The sequence below is a fragment of the Solanum dulcamara genome, chromosome 11 (assembly GCF_947179165.1).
Source record: "Solanum dulcamara chromosome 11, daSolDulc1.2, whole genome shotgun sequence".
Classification (NCBI taxonomy): Eukaryota; Viridiplantae; Streptophyta; class Magnoliopsida; order Solanales; family Solanaceae; genus Solanum; species Solanum dulcamara.
In genome coordinates, this window is record NC_077247.1 from 20,173,689 (window position 1) to 20,190,586 (window position 16,898).

General features: G+C 35.2%; 2 protein-coding genes across 2 annotated transcripts; one reads left to right on the plus strand and one right to left on the minus strand.

Annotated features, from left to right (window-relative positions):
- Window positions 1-332: 332 nt before the first annotated feature.
- Window positions 333-3,160, plus strand: LOC129872444 (uncharacterized). The gene is made up of 5 exons (XM_055947434.1): window positions 333-546; window positions 677-719; window positions 1,530-1,695; window positions 2,289-2,366; window positions 2,903-3,160. The coding sequence occupies exons 1-5, from the start codon at window positions 333-335 to the stop codon at window positions 3,158-3,160; spliced, it is 759 nt and encodes a 252-aa protein (XP_055803409.1).
- A 2,871-nt stretch (window positions 3,161-6,031) lies between these two features.
- LOC129873153 (protein MALE DISCOVERER 2-like) lies at window positions 6,032-16,060 on the minus strand. Its single transcript, XM_055948187.1, has 14 exons — window positions 15,932-16,060; window positions 15,243-15,719; window positions 14,980-15,112; window positions 14,660-14,731; window positions 10,740-10,883; window positions 10,470-10,610; window positions 9,046-9,132; window positions 8,897-8,964; window positions 8,348-8,818; window positions 7,651-7,841; window positions 7,372-7,504; window positions 7,087-7,241; window positions 6,786-6,974; window positions 6,032-6,639 (listed from the first exon to the last, which is right to left on the minus strand). The coding sequence occupies exons 2-14, from the start codon at window positions 15,355-15,357 to the stop codon at window positions 6,379-6,381; spliced, it is 2,160 nt and encodes a 719-aa protein (XP_055804162.1). The 5' UTR covers window positions 15,358-15,719; window positions 15,932-16,060; the 3' UTR covers window positions 6,032-6,378.
- Between the last annotated feature and the right edge of the window lie 838 nt (window positions 16,061-16,898).

Consider the following 16,898-nt stretch of genomic DNA (forward strand, 5'->3'; position numbering starts at 1 on the left):
ACAGTTAGACTAGATTCCAGCATATGTGTAATCAGATATTAGTCTATTTGTTGTTAGATTCTTATTGGACTATTCATGTTGTCTTCTGGATTTTAGTTGTCTCTTGTTGTTGATTTGTGAATCTTAGTTTCATGCCAAATCATGAGATTAGCTTAGGGTCACTTTGGTATTAGAACTTTCATCTTAAAGGATATGTGATTGAGTTAGAGAAGCCATGGATGCTGAACCAAGTTTCTCACTAATTGCTCCATCGGTCTTTGATGGAGATAACTATCAGATTTGGGTAGTACGAATGGAGATGTACTTGGATGCTTTGGATCTCTAGAGAATACATGGAAGAGAATTACGATATTCCAGCCCTACTGCATAATCCCACCATTTCTCAAATTAAAGAACACAAGGAAAAAAAGACAAAGAAATTGAAGGCCAAGGCATGTTTATTTGTTGCAGTATCATCAATAGTTTTCACGCGGATAATGACTCTGAAAACTGCTAAAAAAGTATGGGATTATCTCAAGGAAGAATATGTCGGAGATGAGATAAAAGGTATGCAAGTTTTAAACTTAATTAGGAATTGAATTGCAAAAAATGAAGGAATCTGAAACATTGAAGGAGTATTCATATAGACTTCTCAATATTGCAAATAAGGTGAGGCTACTCGACTCTACACTTGCAGACTCAACAATTATTAAGAAGATTCTTGTAACAGTTCCTGAAAGGTATGAAACAATAATTACGACTTTAAAAAATACTAAGGATTTGTCAAATATTAGTTTGACAGGGTTGCTCAATTCCTTGAAAGCTCAAGAGCAAAGAAGACTCATGAGATAGGATGTCACAATAGAAGGGGCTCTTGTCAGTAAGCACTAGGTTAACAAAAATCAGAAGAAGAAAAAGAATCAAACATTGAATGAAGGAGAAACATCAACCAATGACAAAAGTAAGAGAAGAAATGCGAAGAAATGTTATCCCCCTTGCCACCACTGTGGAAGTAATGGCCATCCACCATTCAAGTGTTGGAAGAGACCTAATGCTAAATGTAAGAAATGCGATCAGCTTGGACACGAATTAGTGATTTTCAAAAATAAAGCCTCGCAGCAGGAAGCAAATGCTCAAGTTGCTAATCAAGAAGAAGAGGATCATCTTTTTTTACAACATGCTTCTCAAGTAAAAGCTCAATAGATTCTTGGTTAATTGATAGTGGGTGCACTAACCACATGACTCATGAAAAGAGTCTATTCAAGGAGTTGAAGCCCACTAAATTTCCAAGGTTCGAATAGGAAATGGAGATCACCTTCCTGTCAAAGGAATTGGAACCATAGTTATTAAGACAAGCACGGACACACAGAAAATTTTAGAGGTTATTTATGTTCCTAAAATTGATCAAAATTTACTAAGTGTAGAACATCTGATGGAAAAAGGATTTAGAGTTTTCTTCGAAGATCATCATTGCCAAATCAGTGACACTACTGGAAATGAAATTTTCCAGATGAAGATGAGAGAAATGAGTTTTTCCTTTGATCCAACAGAAAAAGAGCAACTAGCTTATTCCACTATAGCAAGTGTAATAGAAATCTGGCACAAGAGACTTGGCCATTGTCATCTACAAGCATTATTGTTGCTGAAGAAGGGATATGGCAAAAGGACTACCTACTCTGGTTGATCACTTACCAAGTTGTCAAGCTTGTCAATTTGGTAAGCAGAATAGGAAGCCATTTCCTAAAGTATCATGGAGGACTTCTCAAAGGTTGCAGCTGATTCACAGAGATATTGTAGGACCTTAAAGAAAATCGTTCCTTAATGGTAGTCTATACTATGTTATATTCATTGATGATTATACACGATTCTACTGGATTGTTTTATGAAATACAAATCAGAAGTGGCTGGAATTTTCTCGATGTTCAAGAAGATGGTGGAATATCAAAGTGGTTGCAAAATTCAATCCCTACGATCTGACAATGGAAAAGAGTATAATTTTGAAGAATTTAACAAATTTTGTTAGGAAACAGGTATCACTCATCAGCTCACTGCACCATATACTCCTTAGCAAAATGGAGTTAGTGAAAGGAGAAATATATATATATAATGAAAATGACGCGGTGTTGCATGAAAAAGAGCTACCCAAAAATTTTTAGGCCGCGCCAGCTAATACAATAATACTTCTACAAAATCGGCTTCCTACTAAATCATTGCAAAATAAAACACCATTCGAGACTTGGAATGGTTTCAAACTATCACTAAGCTTCATTAAAGTATTTGGTTGTGTTTGTTTCTTTCATGTGTCGCAGGTTAAAAAAGACAAACTTGATAAAAAGGCAGTTCTTGAAATCTCTGTGGGTTATAACTCATCCTCCAAGGCCTACAAAGTATATAATCCACAAATAGAGAAGATGATTGTCAATAGAGATGTGTACTTTTCTAAGGAAGAGAAATGAGACTCGAAGGACAATTAATTTTCAATAAAAGCTTCAGAGGAGAAAATATCCAATCAATGGCAAAATGAGTTAGTGGATGAGCCTCCAATTAGAGGTAAAAGACTACTCTCTAACATCTACCAACAATGTAATATGGCAATTTGAGAGTCTAAAGGAGAGAAATGCTATGGAGCATGATTAAGAAAAATAAAACTTGGGAATTAGTTGATAGGCCGAAAGATAAGAAGGTCATTGGAGTAAAATGGGTGTTTAGAACCAAGCTTAATTCTGATGGTTCTATCAATAAATAAAAGGCTAGGCTTGTTGTCAAGGGATAAGCCCAAATATTTGGTGTTGATTACTCGGACACCTTTGCTCCAGTAGCCCGATTGGATACCATTAGACAGTTGCTAGCAATAGCAGCATAAAAGGGCTGGAAAGTGTTCCAGCTAGATATAAAATCTGCCTTTTTAAATGTTGTATTACAGGAAAAAAATTATGGAGAGCAGTCCGAGGATTTCGTTGAGCAAGAAAAAGAAGAAAAAGTATGTCTTCTTGAAAAGGCTCTTTATGGCTTAAAACAAGCTCCAAGAGCTTGGTATAGCAAGATTGATGATCAATTATTGTGTTTGGGGTTTGTACGAAGTGTATCTGAAGTTACTCTTTATGTCAAACATAAAGGAACTGATCTTCTCATTGTTTCCCTTTATTTTGATAATCTCTTGGTGAAAGGAAACAATGTGTAGCTGGTTGAAGAGTTTAAGAAGGAAATGATGCAAGTCTATGAGACGACAAACTTGGACTAATGACATACTTTCTAGAAATGGAAATCAAGCAAGATTGTAATGAATTTTTTATCTGTCAAAAGAAGTATGTAGGGGAGATACTTGAGAAATTCCATATAAAAAATTGCAAGGCAACAAGCACACCAATGAATCCAAAGGAGAAGTTAAGCAAAGATGATGGAACTGATAAAGTTGATGAAGAAAATTTCAGAAGCTTGATTGGATGCTTGATGTATCTCACGGCTACATGGACAAATATTCTATTTGTTGTAAGTCTTTTATCTAGATTTATGCATTGTTCTACTGAAATGCATTTGCGAGTAGCAAAAAGAATTATAAGATAAATTAAAGGTACTGTCGAATATGGTGTCAAATTCAAGAAATGTGAGAATTTCAAATTGTATGGATTCTCAGACAGTGATTGGGTTAGATCCCTTGACGACATGAAAAGTATATTAGGATATTGTTTTAGTGTGGGATCAAGGATTTTCTCTTGGTTTTCCAAAAATAAGAAACTGTGGCACAATCCACGGCAGAGACTGAATTCATTGCAGCAAAGGCATCAGTAAATCAATCCTTATGGCTGAGAAAAATATTTTTTGATTTGAATATGGAACAAAAAGTTAATATTGAGATTTATGTTGATAATTAAGATGCAATACCTATTTTGCATAATCCGGTGTTCTATGGGAAGACTAAACACTTCAACATCAAGCTATTTTTCTTGAGGTGTGTAGAAAAAAGGAGAACTGACTCTTGTTTATTGCAAATCTGAAGATCAGCTAGCAGATGTATTTACGAAAGCCCTTCCTATCAACAAGTTTGAGTTCCTAAGGCAACAACTTGGAATTTGCAGCTCCTAATGCAAGGACGAGTATTAGTTAGTTGCTTTAGGACTGGAGTATCTTATTTTAAGTTTACTGTATTTCTCTTTTTAGTTATTTTAGGGGTAGTTACCATGGTAAGCACTTTTACCTGAAAGTAGGGACCATGATCTAATTTAGTTTTTTTCTTTAGAATATTTTATGTATCTGTTTTTCTACAGAACTATAACTGTCTCTGCATAAGTTTTTCTCTCAGTCACCATCTTCTTTTTTTAGTTCCTTATATTCTCTTGTTTTCTTTTCTTTAGAAAACTAGGCATCATCTTCATTGTCTTATCTGTCATATTCTTATTAAAACTAATAGTTACTCTCAAACACGTGCACTCGTGGCTGAAAGTTTGGAGGTTGCTCAAATCAATTACCCAAAATATATTTTAAAAAGAAAGGAGGAAGTTGTTTTTTCTTTTCTTTTTGGTGGTAGTATATTTTATGTTCACTAGAGACACTTCTTATATAGGATTGCAAGAGGAGGAGTTGCAAATAGGAGAGTTAATTTTTTGAGAAACCTATGTGAATGTTAAGGAGATTAAAGGTCATTACATCACACTTAACAAAATCTAATTTGGAACGGATATGAAGTTCATCTCCTTTGAAACGTATTATTTTATATCCCTTGCATCACTCTTAATTAATAAAAGCAGAATTAATTCAACAATAGAATTAACTCAACATTGTCACTAAGATATGATGGGATATTTCAATCTAGTCGTTAACTTTAACATCAAAACACTTAGCGATTAGTGACGTGCAATTTTTACCCCGTCGTTATTAACTTATAGCGACCAAATTTGATCTTTATTCGACCACATATTCCCTCACTAAAGATCATTTCGCTTGTAGTGGTAAGACATGCAAGCAAGTAGCTCAACCAAGTAAGACACCTAAACAAGTAGGTGAAGGTCCATCATAACCAACTTTTGTGCTAAAGCAATTTGTGATATAATATGCATAACTTTTTGTACGAGGTCGAATTAACAAGCAAATTACATAATTAAAAACTAGACTCATAGACCTTTAATTTGATAGGGCATTCAACATTTAACTCTTTATAACTTATTAAATCGTGGTTTAACTCAATTGAATATTAGATAACCTAGTTTTTGGCTTAGATACGTTCTTGTTCTCTCGAATTTAAAAATATTTAATAACGTCAAACTAGTCATACTTTGACTTGGTATTACAACACTGTCCATGGCATCGAATGTTTCCCCTACACTTAGAATATCTTCCCCTCTTTCCCATACCGATTGTACGCGGCATGTCCTCCGATGCATCCCATTTCATTGTTATGAAGGTGAAGTGTCACACTCAGCTTGTTCAAGATGGGATCAACACCATGTTCCCCGGAAAATGCAGAGTCTTTAGAAAAACGTACTCAACTTTTCACACACAACTCGAATTGACGTACTCTTCGAAGCATGGAAAAATAGATACAAATACCTTTAAATAATATAGGTATTTAACTCATAACTAACAGATTTTTAATATTTCGGGCCTAATCACAATCATCTAATTAATTGAATGCTAATCCAAATTTACAAAGTGTTACATAAAGTATCACGAAAATAGAAAATTATATTTTTCTAAATTAGCCGAAAGAAAAATAAGACAAATAAAATTGAAACAAATAGAGTATTAGTTTGCTCTAATTTCTAAACCTTATTTATACCATATGCACTTTAACAACTTGGAAATAAAGAACAAATAGACAACACCAAAATGTTCTTTGAATATTTTGGTCTTTTAAGCAAAAAATATATTGAATGTATCAAAATGTCCTTTGAATCTTGTGATATTAAACATATCACATGAAATGTTGAAATTAAAAAGTTACGAAGTGGCATTCTGTTTTATTAAGAGAAAGTATAAAACATAAATTGAAATAGATGGGGTATTAGTTAGCTCTAAACAACTTCTTGTAAATACCATATGCACTTTGACAACCACCTGGAAATCAAGAAAAAATATATAAGATCTCTTTGCTTCGAGATTAACACATGTGAAATATTGAACGCCAAGTTCAAATTTTGCTTGTACAAACCAAACTCTTGATCACAAATGGGCAAAGACTGTAGAATATCCCACCAAGGAAAGGAGTATAACTGGATTTGTTACAGAGACGACGAAAAATATGAAAGAATGAACCAACAAATTTTGAGAATATAGAGGAATAGTGGGGAAACAGAAAAATATTAGGTATGTAAGGGGTTGAGTCTGAGGAGAAACCAATTATATTTGGTGTATTTATACATAGCAAAGCAATACTCAACTTGCAAAGTAGACAAACAAATCAGGCTAAGCTGCATCAGAAGACAAGAGCTCGAGTTCAGCCCACCAGAGGGGAGAAAGTCTGGGAACTGCAGCATCAGGCGATATATCAATTGCTTCCCTTAATTTTGCGATGACTTCGCCTATCGTTGGTCTCTTCCTTATATTTTCTTGAAGGCATTCTTCAATTACCACACAGATAACCATAAGCTCATTATTTTTGAAAGACTTGAGTGTTGGGTCAACCAAGGAGCTCACATTCATCTTATCTTTAAGGTATTGCTCCGCCTAAATAAAACAGTAGTTATCAATGCTTTTGCACGTCTGAAAGAAAAGACATCCATACAAGAAAGTGCAGACTAGGGAACATATCATAATGATCAAGTATAAGAAAAAAAGGGAAACATATGAAATAGAATTAAAAGGAGATTTACCCAGTTCAGAAGAGATCCTTGTTCTTCAGAATAAGGCGACTTTCCAGAAATTATTTCTAGTAACAGAATCCCAAAACTATAGATATTTGTTTCAGGATCAGCAAGTGCCGGCAGCTCAGAATTTTCTAAATCATCCCTCGAGTACTTAGACTTGGCTATTAGTTCTGACCAGAAACCAATCTCTGTAATCTGTGAAAATATAAAAATTCTACTTCAATATGAAATACAAAAGAAAAATGTTTCATCTTCTGGACATGTACACATTAGGGGAAGTGTATATATTGAAGAAGACGGAGCAGACCTTAGCAGCATAATCGTCAGTCAAAAATATGGCATTTGAATTCAAGCTGGAATGGGGCACCGAAGGATTCAGATCATGCATGTACTGAAGGCAATACGCTGTCCCCATTATGGCTCTCATCCTTGCAGACCAGTCAAGAGGATCGGTTCCTTTAACTGAAAATGAAACTTATATTTTACATCATTTTGAACATCTTTTTAAAAAAAATTATAAGTGTTATTCTGAACTAAATCAAGCCATCATATGAGTAATTGAAGCTGAACTGTGGACAACAAAGAATTTTACCATGCAGATGCTCAGAAAGAGTTCCATTTGGAGCATACTCAAAGACCATCATCCTAGTGAAAGGTTCATCCTCCTCACAGTATCCAATAAGATTAACAAAATTTTTGTGGTTCACTCTTGAAAGTGTATCAATCTGTTCAGTAGCACAACCACAAAATATCACATGTCTTTTACAACCAAAAAGGGTGAAGGGATAACAACAATGTCACTATGGGAAGTGTCAGACTGTGAGATCTATGGAGAGATATTCTATTTTTGATGTAAATGGAAATAACAAACCTTCTTCCTGAAGGCCATTTCTGAACTCTCAGACCAATCTTTGAGTGAAGTTAGAGTAGTCGAGGCAACAGCAATCTCTACTCCACTAGACAGAGTTCCTTTGTAGATTATATATGCATCATGACTACTAATTATATTGCTAAAATCCTCACATGCTGTTTCAAGCTCAGACCTGTTAAGCTTAGGGACCCCTGCAATGTTTTCAGAAGAAACAATTTTTTGCAATCAACATCAGTATTATACCTTCTTATGGCTGTTATACGAGTAGAACTTTTTCTAGAGAAGTAATTGAAAAAATAAAATGGATAAAGAAAGACAAATCACTTTCCGGAAGAAGCAAAAGTGAAGTCTCCAGCATTATCATTTCTAAAATTTAGGGCCAATAAAAACTTTTTAATCTACTTATCGTCAGAAAATCTCTCTAGACAAATGCATCTCGTGGAAAATAAAGGAATTTGTTCCTTTATTCTGCCTCCTTGTCATTGCAAAAAAAGTAGTGAAAAAGGTACATACACCAACACTAGGCTAATAATATCATTTCAAAAGGGGGAAATGTCAGTATATCACATATTTAAATTAAAGCAGTTATAGGCATAGAGTGTCAGGACTATATCAACCAACGGTGATTTTTTCATTGAATATCAGAATGTGGGCAGAATATTAAAGCAATTCTTGTCACAAATGTTAATTAAAGTACCTGTGACAAATGCTTTTTGCAGCTGTCCACTTAACCCAGTCTTCCAAGGGCCTATTGTTCTTGCAGCTCTGCTTCTGCAAACTAAGAACATGGTTGCAGCAGCAATGAGAAGAAAAACCCCAAAAACCCCAACTATATACTTCCATGTATCTCCATATTTTTGGGCAGGTGAAGCCTGTCTATTAGCTGGCTGTTTAACAACAGTACTGGACTGTCCCCTTGGATTTGGTTTGGATTGAGACTCAGGCTGCTGATGTGAGGCGGGTAAGGGGGTAGGAGGTATTCCTTGGGTATTTGGCACAGCATGAAATGACCCACTACTTCTGGTGCTTGGCACTGAAACAACAGGACCCAAAGGTTTCCCACCATTGGCAGGAACAGCAGCAAGGTTACTGGATTGTTCAACTAACTTGCGGCGTGCGATATTTGCCTGGTTCTGAACCGTATGGATGATGTGAGGCCTAGATGAACCTGCTAAAAATAAGAATGAAAACAATCTTTTGTGCACTTTCAGCATAATTCCTTTCTAATTAAAACGTTTTCACTCACTTGGTAGGTTGTCAGAGGAATACTCTGTCTGATTATCCAATGAGCCACTCCCAAGCTGTCTGCAGAACCTTTATTGACACAAAAACGCTTCTAGAGTGATAAAACGTAAGTAGAAACACATGGTGATTGAAAACCATTAAGTTACTTACAGAGTCAGATAACGCAGAAGTGTCCCTTTAAGTGGTCTGATAAAGGAGTCTACGGTCGTTGTTGGTATCAGACTGCCATGACAGATGCTGCCACAAACAGACATCAAATTATCAGAGAGAAGCAGGCAACAGAAAATATCTGATTGAGAAGGCAAGTGCTATTGAAAGGCGGGTAATTTAAAGTAACCATGCATTAGTTATGATAGTCAGTATTCTATGAAAGAGTTAAAGCTAAAACTGAGGTCACTGATAAGAGAAGAGTATCTTGATCCAAACTTAAAACAAACTAGAACCAATATGATAATTTTCATGCTTTTGATACTCTCTTAATTCCAGGATCAATCCCAAGATCTGGGAGCAAGTATCTCCAATATTGCATCCCTCATCCTCAACCCGAGCCTTGGATGAGTGCAATAACAGGAAAATCACCTCCTTGTAGTTTTACAAAGCTTTTTCGTTTGGGTTGATGTAAGGTCAAGTATTACTATAAGATGTCAAACTAGACAGTGAATTTCAAGCATCAGGCTGCTGAAGAATCAGAATTCACTGCCAAACATGGGGCTTGAAGCAAAAGAATGCTCCATTCCATTGCAGCTGACGGTCACTACAATTCTTTGAGCCTCATTGTTCTTGACTTAACCATTTTCCCTATTTCATTGAAGCCACCTTTCTGCATAAGAATGAAGAAATTCAGCTTGCTGCTTTCTTTGATCTGTCAGCTTCAGGCACAGCAGCACAGGTCACTGCACAACTAAATCCTAACAGCACCACATCTGTGAAAGGACTCGGTTCCCATGCTCTATGCATTACCACAATGGCCCTTGGTTCATTCATAAGTAACACTATCAACTGCTTGAGTCTAAAAAACTGCCGTTTTCTGCTTGTAGAGATCTGACATTTACAACATAGCAGCACAAGTCATTGCATCACCACATCTATGAAATCACCTACCTCCCAGGCTTTATTTGAATCGACATAAACCACAATATCCCTTGTTATCATTAATACTCAACTTTATCAACTTGTGTTCACCCACACCCTCACTCCCACCCAGACAGTGGCGGAGCCACCTTGTGCCGAGGGGGTTCATCTGAACTCCCTTCGGCGAAAAATTATACTATTTATACATGGTTAAAATAATTTTTTATGTATATAAATAAGATTTCAAACCCCCTTCGACTAGCTCGTGTGTCTACTTATTCAGATTTTGAACCCTCTTATTTAAAATCCTGGCTTCGCCACTGCACCCAGAAAAGCTTATGGCAGGAGTTATGAGCATATTCTGAAAGTAATGCCAGCCTGAAATAGCTTAAATACAAATTTCATACATTTCAGACATCTTTGCATGTTGATATTTGGTTATATAATGTAGCAAGAACCAGAACACAAATACAAAAGGTCCAATAAAACCAAAAGAACCTTACCAGTATGCAAATTTTCTATTTACACAGCATGTTCCACCGGCAACAGGGATGAGTGCTTCGTCAAATTGCAATTTGGAGAGCAAATGAAGCTTCCCAATTTCAAATGGAATTGTTCCTTCCAAGTTGTTGTTACGAATCAACCTGGGAAAAAGGTATTAGACACAGTTCAAGAGCATCTTTTAATGATTTTTCCGCATGAATACTCACATATATAAACTTATATAGGCAGAATGTATCTTTACATGCACAAAAATTAAATTATGAACTCACAAGCTTCTTAGCGAACGCAGGTCACCTATTTCTGCTGGAATTCTCCCACTCAAATTATTATCACTCACATCAAGAACTTCCAACCTTCGAAGTCGTCCAAATTCTTTTGGAATGGCACCAAAAAAATTGTTTTCTGACAGCACACTGTGAGGCGATCATAGAGAAAAAAATTAAAATTGCTAAGATTAAAAAAGAAGTAATGCACAGCACACAGGAAGATACAGTATGCAAGATGATGAAAACTATGACTATTAGACATGGAAACTAATTCTCTTTAGTCTTTTCCACCCAATTTACTAATCTACTACTTTGTCCATCTGATTTACAAAACCATTATGCCTAATGATATATTTCCATCTCAAAGAATTTGGACTAAGACAATGCAATGTTGCTTTATAAGTTCAAATTAGTTAGTTCTAAATAGAACATCTCCTCAAAAATTAAATTTTGCAAGATATTGTTGAGATTTGTTTTTAGTTAGTACAATAACTTTTAGCATAATAAGTTTCTTAGGTTTAGAATGGATTTTTAATGTTGAATTTCTATCAGATTGTATTAATTGTTGAGATTATTTAGCCTTTTTGAATTTTTGCTAGGCAGCTTTTCTGCAAATTATTTATTCAAGTTGGCAATTCAAAGCCCTTTTATGCTTAATGAATATTCACATTTTCAACCCTATTTAGGTGCACCATCTTTAACAAAATCCAACAGTGGTATCAAGATCCTCATTAATCTTACAGGATCGGTGAGTTCTTCTAAAGAACCATTTGCAACCCATATTTAATCCTTCAGGGCTACTTTTAACCCGCAAAGGCTATTTTCAATCCCTTTGACTCATCAGGTTATTTTCTTCAACCCGTGCTTATTTTCTACACGAAGGCCTATTCAACCAACACTAATTTTTAACCTACATTTAACCATGGCAAGCAACAGTCTCTTTTTCAATGCCCCACAAATTTTCACTAATGAAAACTATCATATTTAATTAGTGAAATGAAATCATATTTTGAAACCTATGATTTATGAAATATTGTAATGGAAGAACGATCCTTGCACTCCTTCCAAATCTTATCATTGTCTAGATGAAAGCACTTTCAAAAGAGCTTTCAAACAAGAAAACTTTATTTAGGGTGTTTTTTAAGCACGAAACCAACAGAAGAAGAGAAGATCAATATCAAAAAAATATGCAAGTTCAAAAGAATTCAGTACCAACTACCTAAGCATAAATTTAGGAGGAGCATTTTTTAATTTCAATAACCAAAGCAACGGAGGAGTGATGAAATTCGCTTTTAGTTACTCCAGTAATTTTTAGCATTATAAATTATTTTTTAGGATGAATTTGAATTTTGAATTTCTATCAGGTTGTGTTAGTTGTTGAGATTACTTAGCCTTTTTGAATTTTTGTTATGCAGAATATGTTTTCAAATTGACTATTTAAAGCCCTCTTACGCTTAATAAAAATTGATGCACATTTTCAACACTTTTTTGTTGCACCATCTTTTAGAAAGTACCAAAAGATATAATGCAATAAAAATAGGAAAAGGCTCAAATAAGCCATTAAACTATTAGAAATAGCTCATCTATATCATCTATGCCACTACCATTACAAAAATGGTTCATTTGAGCCATTATTTTTTAACAAGAACTATATCTAATTTTGAAAAAAAAACATTTATGTCGCATGGCTTCATATTAGAGGTCCACGTCACCTAATTAAAACAACAACATACTCAGTGAAATCCCACAAAGCGGGGTTTGAAGGGGGTAGAGTGTATTCAGACCTTACCACTACCTCATGTAGGTAGATATGTTGTTTTCGAAAAACCCTCAACTAAAGTGTATCAAACCCAAGTAAAGGAAGAAGAAAACAATAGAGAAAACATAACGTCTAAAACGAAAGCAATGTAAAGTCTACAAGAAAAATAATAACAATAGCAAAATAATGTGATAATCAAAAAATAATAACATAACAATTCTAGCACGACTAGTCATATGACAGGCCCTAAACCGTCACATGGAAAGACTACATTCTACCCCAACTAACCTTCTACCCTAATACGTGACCTCCACTCCTTTCTATCTAAAGTCATGTTCTTGGTAATATAAAGCTGCGGCATGTCCTGTCTAATCACCCCTCCCTAATAATTTTTCGACCTACCCCTACCCCTTCGCGTACCCCTAAATCCAACATCTCGCACCTCCTCACTAGTGTGTCGGTGCGCCTCCTCTGTACATGTCCAAACTATCTCATTCTCTCTTTTCTCATCTTATCTATCATAGAGGTCACTCCTACCTTCTCCCGAATAACCTCATTCCTAATTCAGTCACTCCTAGTATGCCCACACATCCATCTCAACATCTCATCTCCGCAACATGCATCTTCTAAACATGTGAGTTCTTGAATGGCCATCACTCTACCCAATACAACAAGGACGGTCTAGCCACCACTTTGTAGAACTTACCTTTAAATTTAGGTGAAACCTTCTTATCACACAATACTTGTGAGGCAAGCCTCCATTTCATCCATGCTGTCCCAATGCGATATGTGACATCATCGTTGATATCCCCACTATTCTGGATGACGGACCCAAGATATTTAAAGCTTTCTCTCTTGGGAATAGGCTAAGTGGCAAGCCTCACTTCCACGGTCGCTTCATCTAATGCAACACTGAATTGCACTCCAAATATTTTATTTTGGTCTTGCTTAATTTGAACCCTTTGGACTCTAAAGTTTGTCTCCAAACTTCCAACCTATCATTAACTCTACCCCATGTCTCATCAATTAGTACTATGTCATCTGCAAATAACATACACCATGAAACCTCCTCTCGAATAGACCGCGTCAACTCATCCATCACCAAGGCAAATAGAAAAGGGTTTAATTAAAAATACTAAATATTTAATTAAAACCAAAATTAAAATAATTTTCAATTAAAAATTAATGGCATGAATGATCCCTTTTTGTAACGGCAATGGTATAGATGAATCCAACTTTTCATGGATGACATAGATGAACCATTTCTAATAGTTCGATGGCATATTTGAGTCTTTTCCCGATATTTAATGTCCATATTTTTCTCACTAATTTATTTGAATTTTGTCAAAGCGTATGGAACAAAAGCCTAGTGGCATTACTAAGTACCTATGGTTTCCACAACACCAAGACCACACAAATCATCTGAAAATATGTGGTGGTTATATTAAGCATATGCTGGATTCAGTCTGAGCCGATAGAAATTGTGTAAGGTTATCAAATGGTTGTGGTGAGAAAAACTTTGGTGAATTCATAAAAGTTATTAACCCCAACCCACTTAAGAATCTTTGGGGAATTCTTTGGTGAGTTCAGTGAAAAAACATAAGCCTCACAAATTTGTGTTCAGACTTGCACTCAACTAACCTACAACAGACAGTAGGAAGTCTTACAAAATAGAAGTTGTAGCTGCACAAAAAAATTGGCTGAGTGGATTTTGGCACCTCCAATGATAACCAACTTTTGATGTAACATACAACATCAATAAGGAGCAGAACATTAGTGCTTGTCATCAAACGTGTTACAGTGATCTCACCAGTTTTGCAAAGATATATTATACACACAGAAGGGAAACTATCTCAACTAAAATAGAAAGTAAAGCATTACAAAGTTTTATCACCAAAATAATCAAGATAGTAAAGCATTATGCTTTTAATGCAAGACACAGGTATTGTTTCTCAAGAAAGCCATAAAACTTGAACCATGAAACTAAAGGATACCCCGTGCCTATCTTTTCTTTAGAAGCAACCATCGTGTACAAATATGGCATAAGTAAATGGATGTATACTGACATTACAACCACTTTTTCCAGTTGGTTGTGTTTAAAAAAACCATTTAACCCTTATGAGCTAGAAAAGCAAAATACATTTTGTTGTAGGTAAAAACTTACATTGATCTTAAGTGAGTGAGATTTCCAAGCTCTGGTGCCAGTGTGCCTTCCAAAGAATATCCATGGAGATCCCTAAACAGAGAAGAAAAACCAAATAATTTGTTTTTTGAAATTAAAAAAAGCAAATAATTAACAACATGAGAGATATCGCGAAGGTCAAACCATATGAGTTCATCTTTTGCACATTTGTCTGTCATTAATATAAATCTGACAGACTTGTTCTTATACTATACAAGAAACGTAACATTATAACTATAAAGCAAGTTTTATTGAATCGAATACTCATTAACAGATATGATCGTATGTAACAAGGAACTTACAACATTTGCACTTTGCCTGCCAGACACTGTACTCCAGACCACATGCATGGGTCACAGTGATCAGGATTCCAGTTTGCAAGAACTCCATATGGATCACAATCCACTTTAGATCGTAGTCCCAACAATGCCAATCCTTGTTTTGCAAATAAATAATAGTCAACGAGGTAGACCAATCCAATAATCAAATGGACATAACAAACTAGATACAACCAAAACATAAACACTAAAACCAGTAGGATAGTCCAAGCATATAATAGAATTACCTTCAGAATTGAGTGACCTACACCCGTGAACATCATAAAGAATAATCAGAAGTGCAAGATATGATAACTTGAATCCATAAATATTCCATCTACCACCCATTGCTAGCAGAACCATGTGTAGCAGTGATTTAGGCAGTAATAATATCTGCCACCAGCCAGGACTCTATACAAAATGCCACACAAAATCGCCAGTTTTCTTATATGCAATGACTCTCCGAGCTATGAAGATCACTCGGATACACGGGACAATTTTACAAGTAGAAGAAAAAGGAAAATCAGCTATTTTCTTATGTACACAAATCTATTCTACAACCTACACAACTAGCAATGATAAAATCAAAATAACAGCTCGCTTAACACAAATGACCAAATCAGGGTCTCTCATTTTCTGTGCTTCTAAATTTAGGTTATGACACCTCCGTTTTCATCAACAACTGTGCAAATCAGGATCGATGAACTTCAAAGAATAAGCTTTAGCTGAAAAAGCAACATAGAAATAGCAATTATTGAATATTTAAAAGGAGAAGAAGTGCACAAAATGTAGGAGTAATTTACAAGCCAAAACCATAAAAGACTCTCAAGATAAAAAGACGCACAGAGAATAACCGTATTCTTAAGCAATAAAAAATCTCAAAGAAAACCGAAAAAAAAAGGTCAGAATTGTAAAGATATGCCAAAAAATAATTTACCAGAAAGTAGGGACAAAAGGGCAGTCAATGAAATCTTTGTTGCTGCTTTTGTTTCAGATTGCACAAGAGGTTTTAATGGATTATCTGAGACTCCAAAAGTCAGCAAAAGAGGAAAAAATGACGTCGAATAATTCAACAAAGAAAAATCAAAGAATGTTTTTGTTTTCTTGACTGCCCTTTTCAGGATGATCTCAGAAAAAGAACCTCTCTTCGACCATCTCTCTGAAAGAGGGTTGAGGGGAAAAAAGAAAAGCTTTTTCTCTCTTGTTTCTCTCTCTAAAACTTTTCTGTTAAACACCACCCCTGTCAACAAGCTCTGTTATTTTTTTTCCCACTTTTTTGTGGGGAAATTTTCCATGGACGATCTTATTTTTCTTACAATATTTTTTCAATATGCCTTAATTATTTTTTGTCAAACCCGAAAAAAAAAATGGATATATTTTCCACTTAAAGGTGGGACCCAATGAATCGGGTCAAACCGATTAGCAATTAATTGCCGACCCGAAAACAAAGAGTGGAGGGAGTACTTGTATCATGTATGTGGTTCTATGTACGTTGACTAGGTCCTACAAATACTCTACGCCCTCTACTTTTCTATGTTGCCATTTGGCAACAACAATTGTTAATTCACAAACATGCAAATGTTATAAAATTAAGCTCAAAGTAATAAATACGAAACAAACAAAAAAAAGAGACAAGAAAGGTAGGGAACAAGATTTTTTTTTTCCTTTTTTCAAGTGTCTTCAAGTATATTATCTATCACCTATCATACCTCTATTTTATTACAAGAAAATTAATTGTAAGATTGTCTTAAATATAACATTAATCTTAGATTATGGGAGTAGGGGTGCGGGGATTAATGTGGAGAAGTGGATATTACTACACATAATGATGAAATGTGGATATTAATACACATAATGATGAAATTACACTTTGAGATTATGAATATTCACATTAAAATAAGATT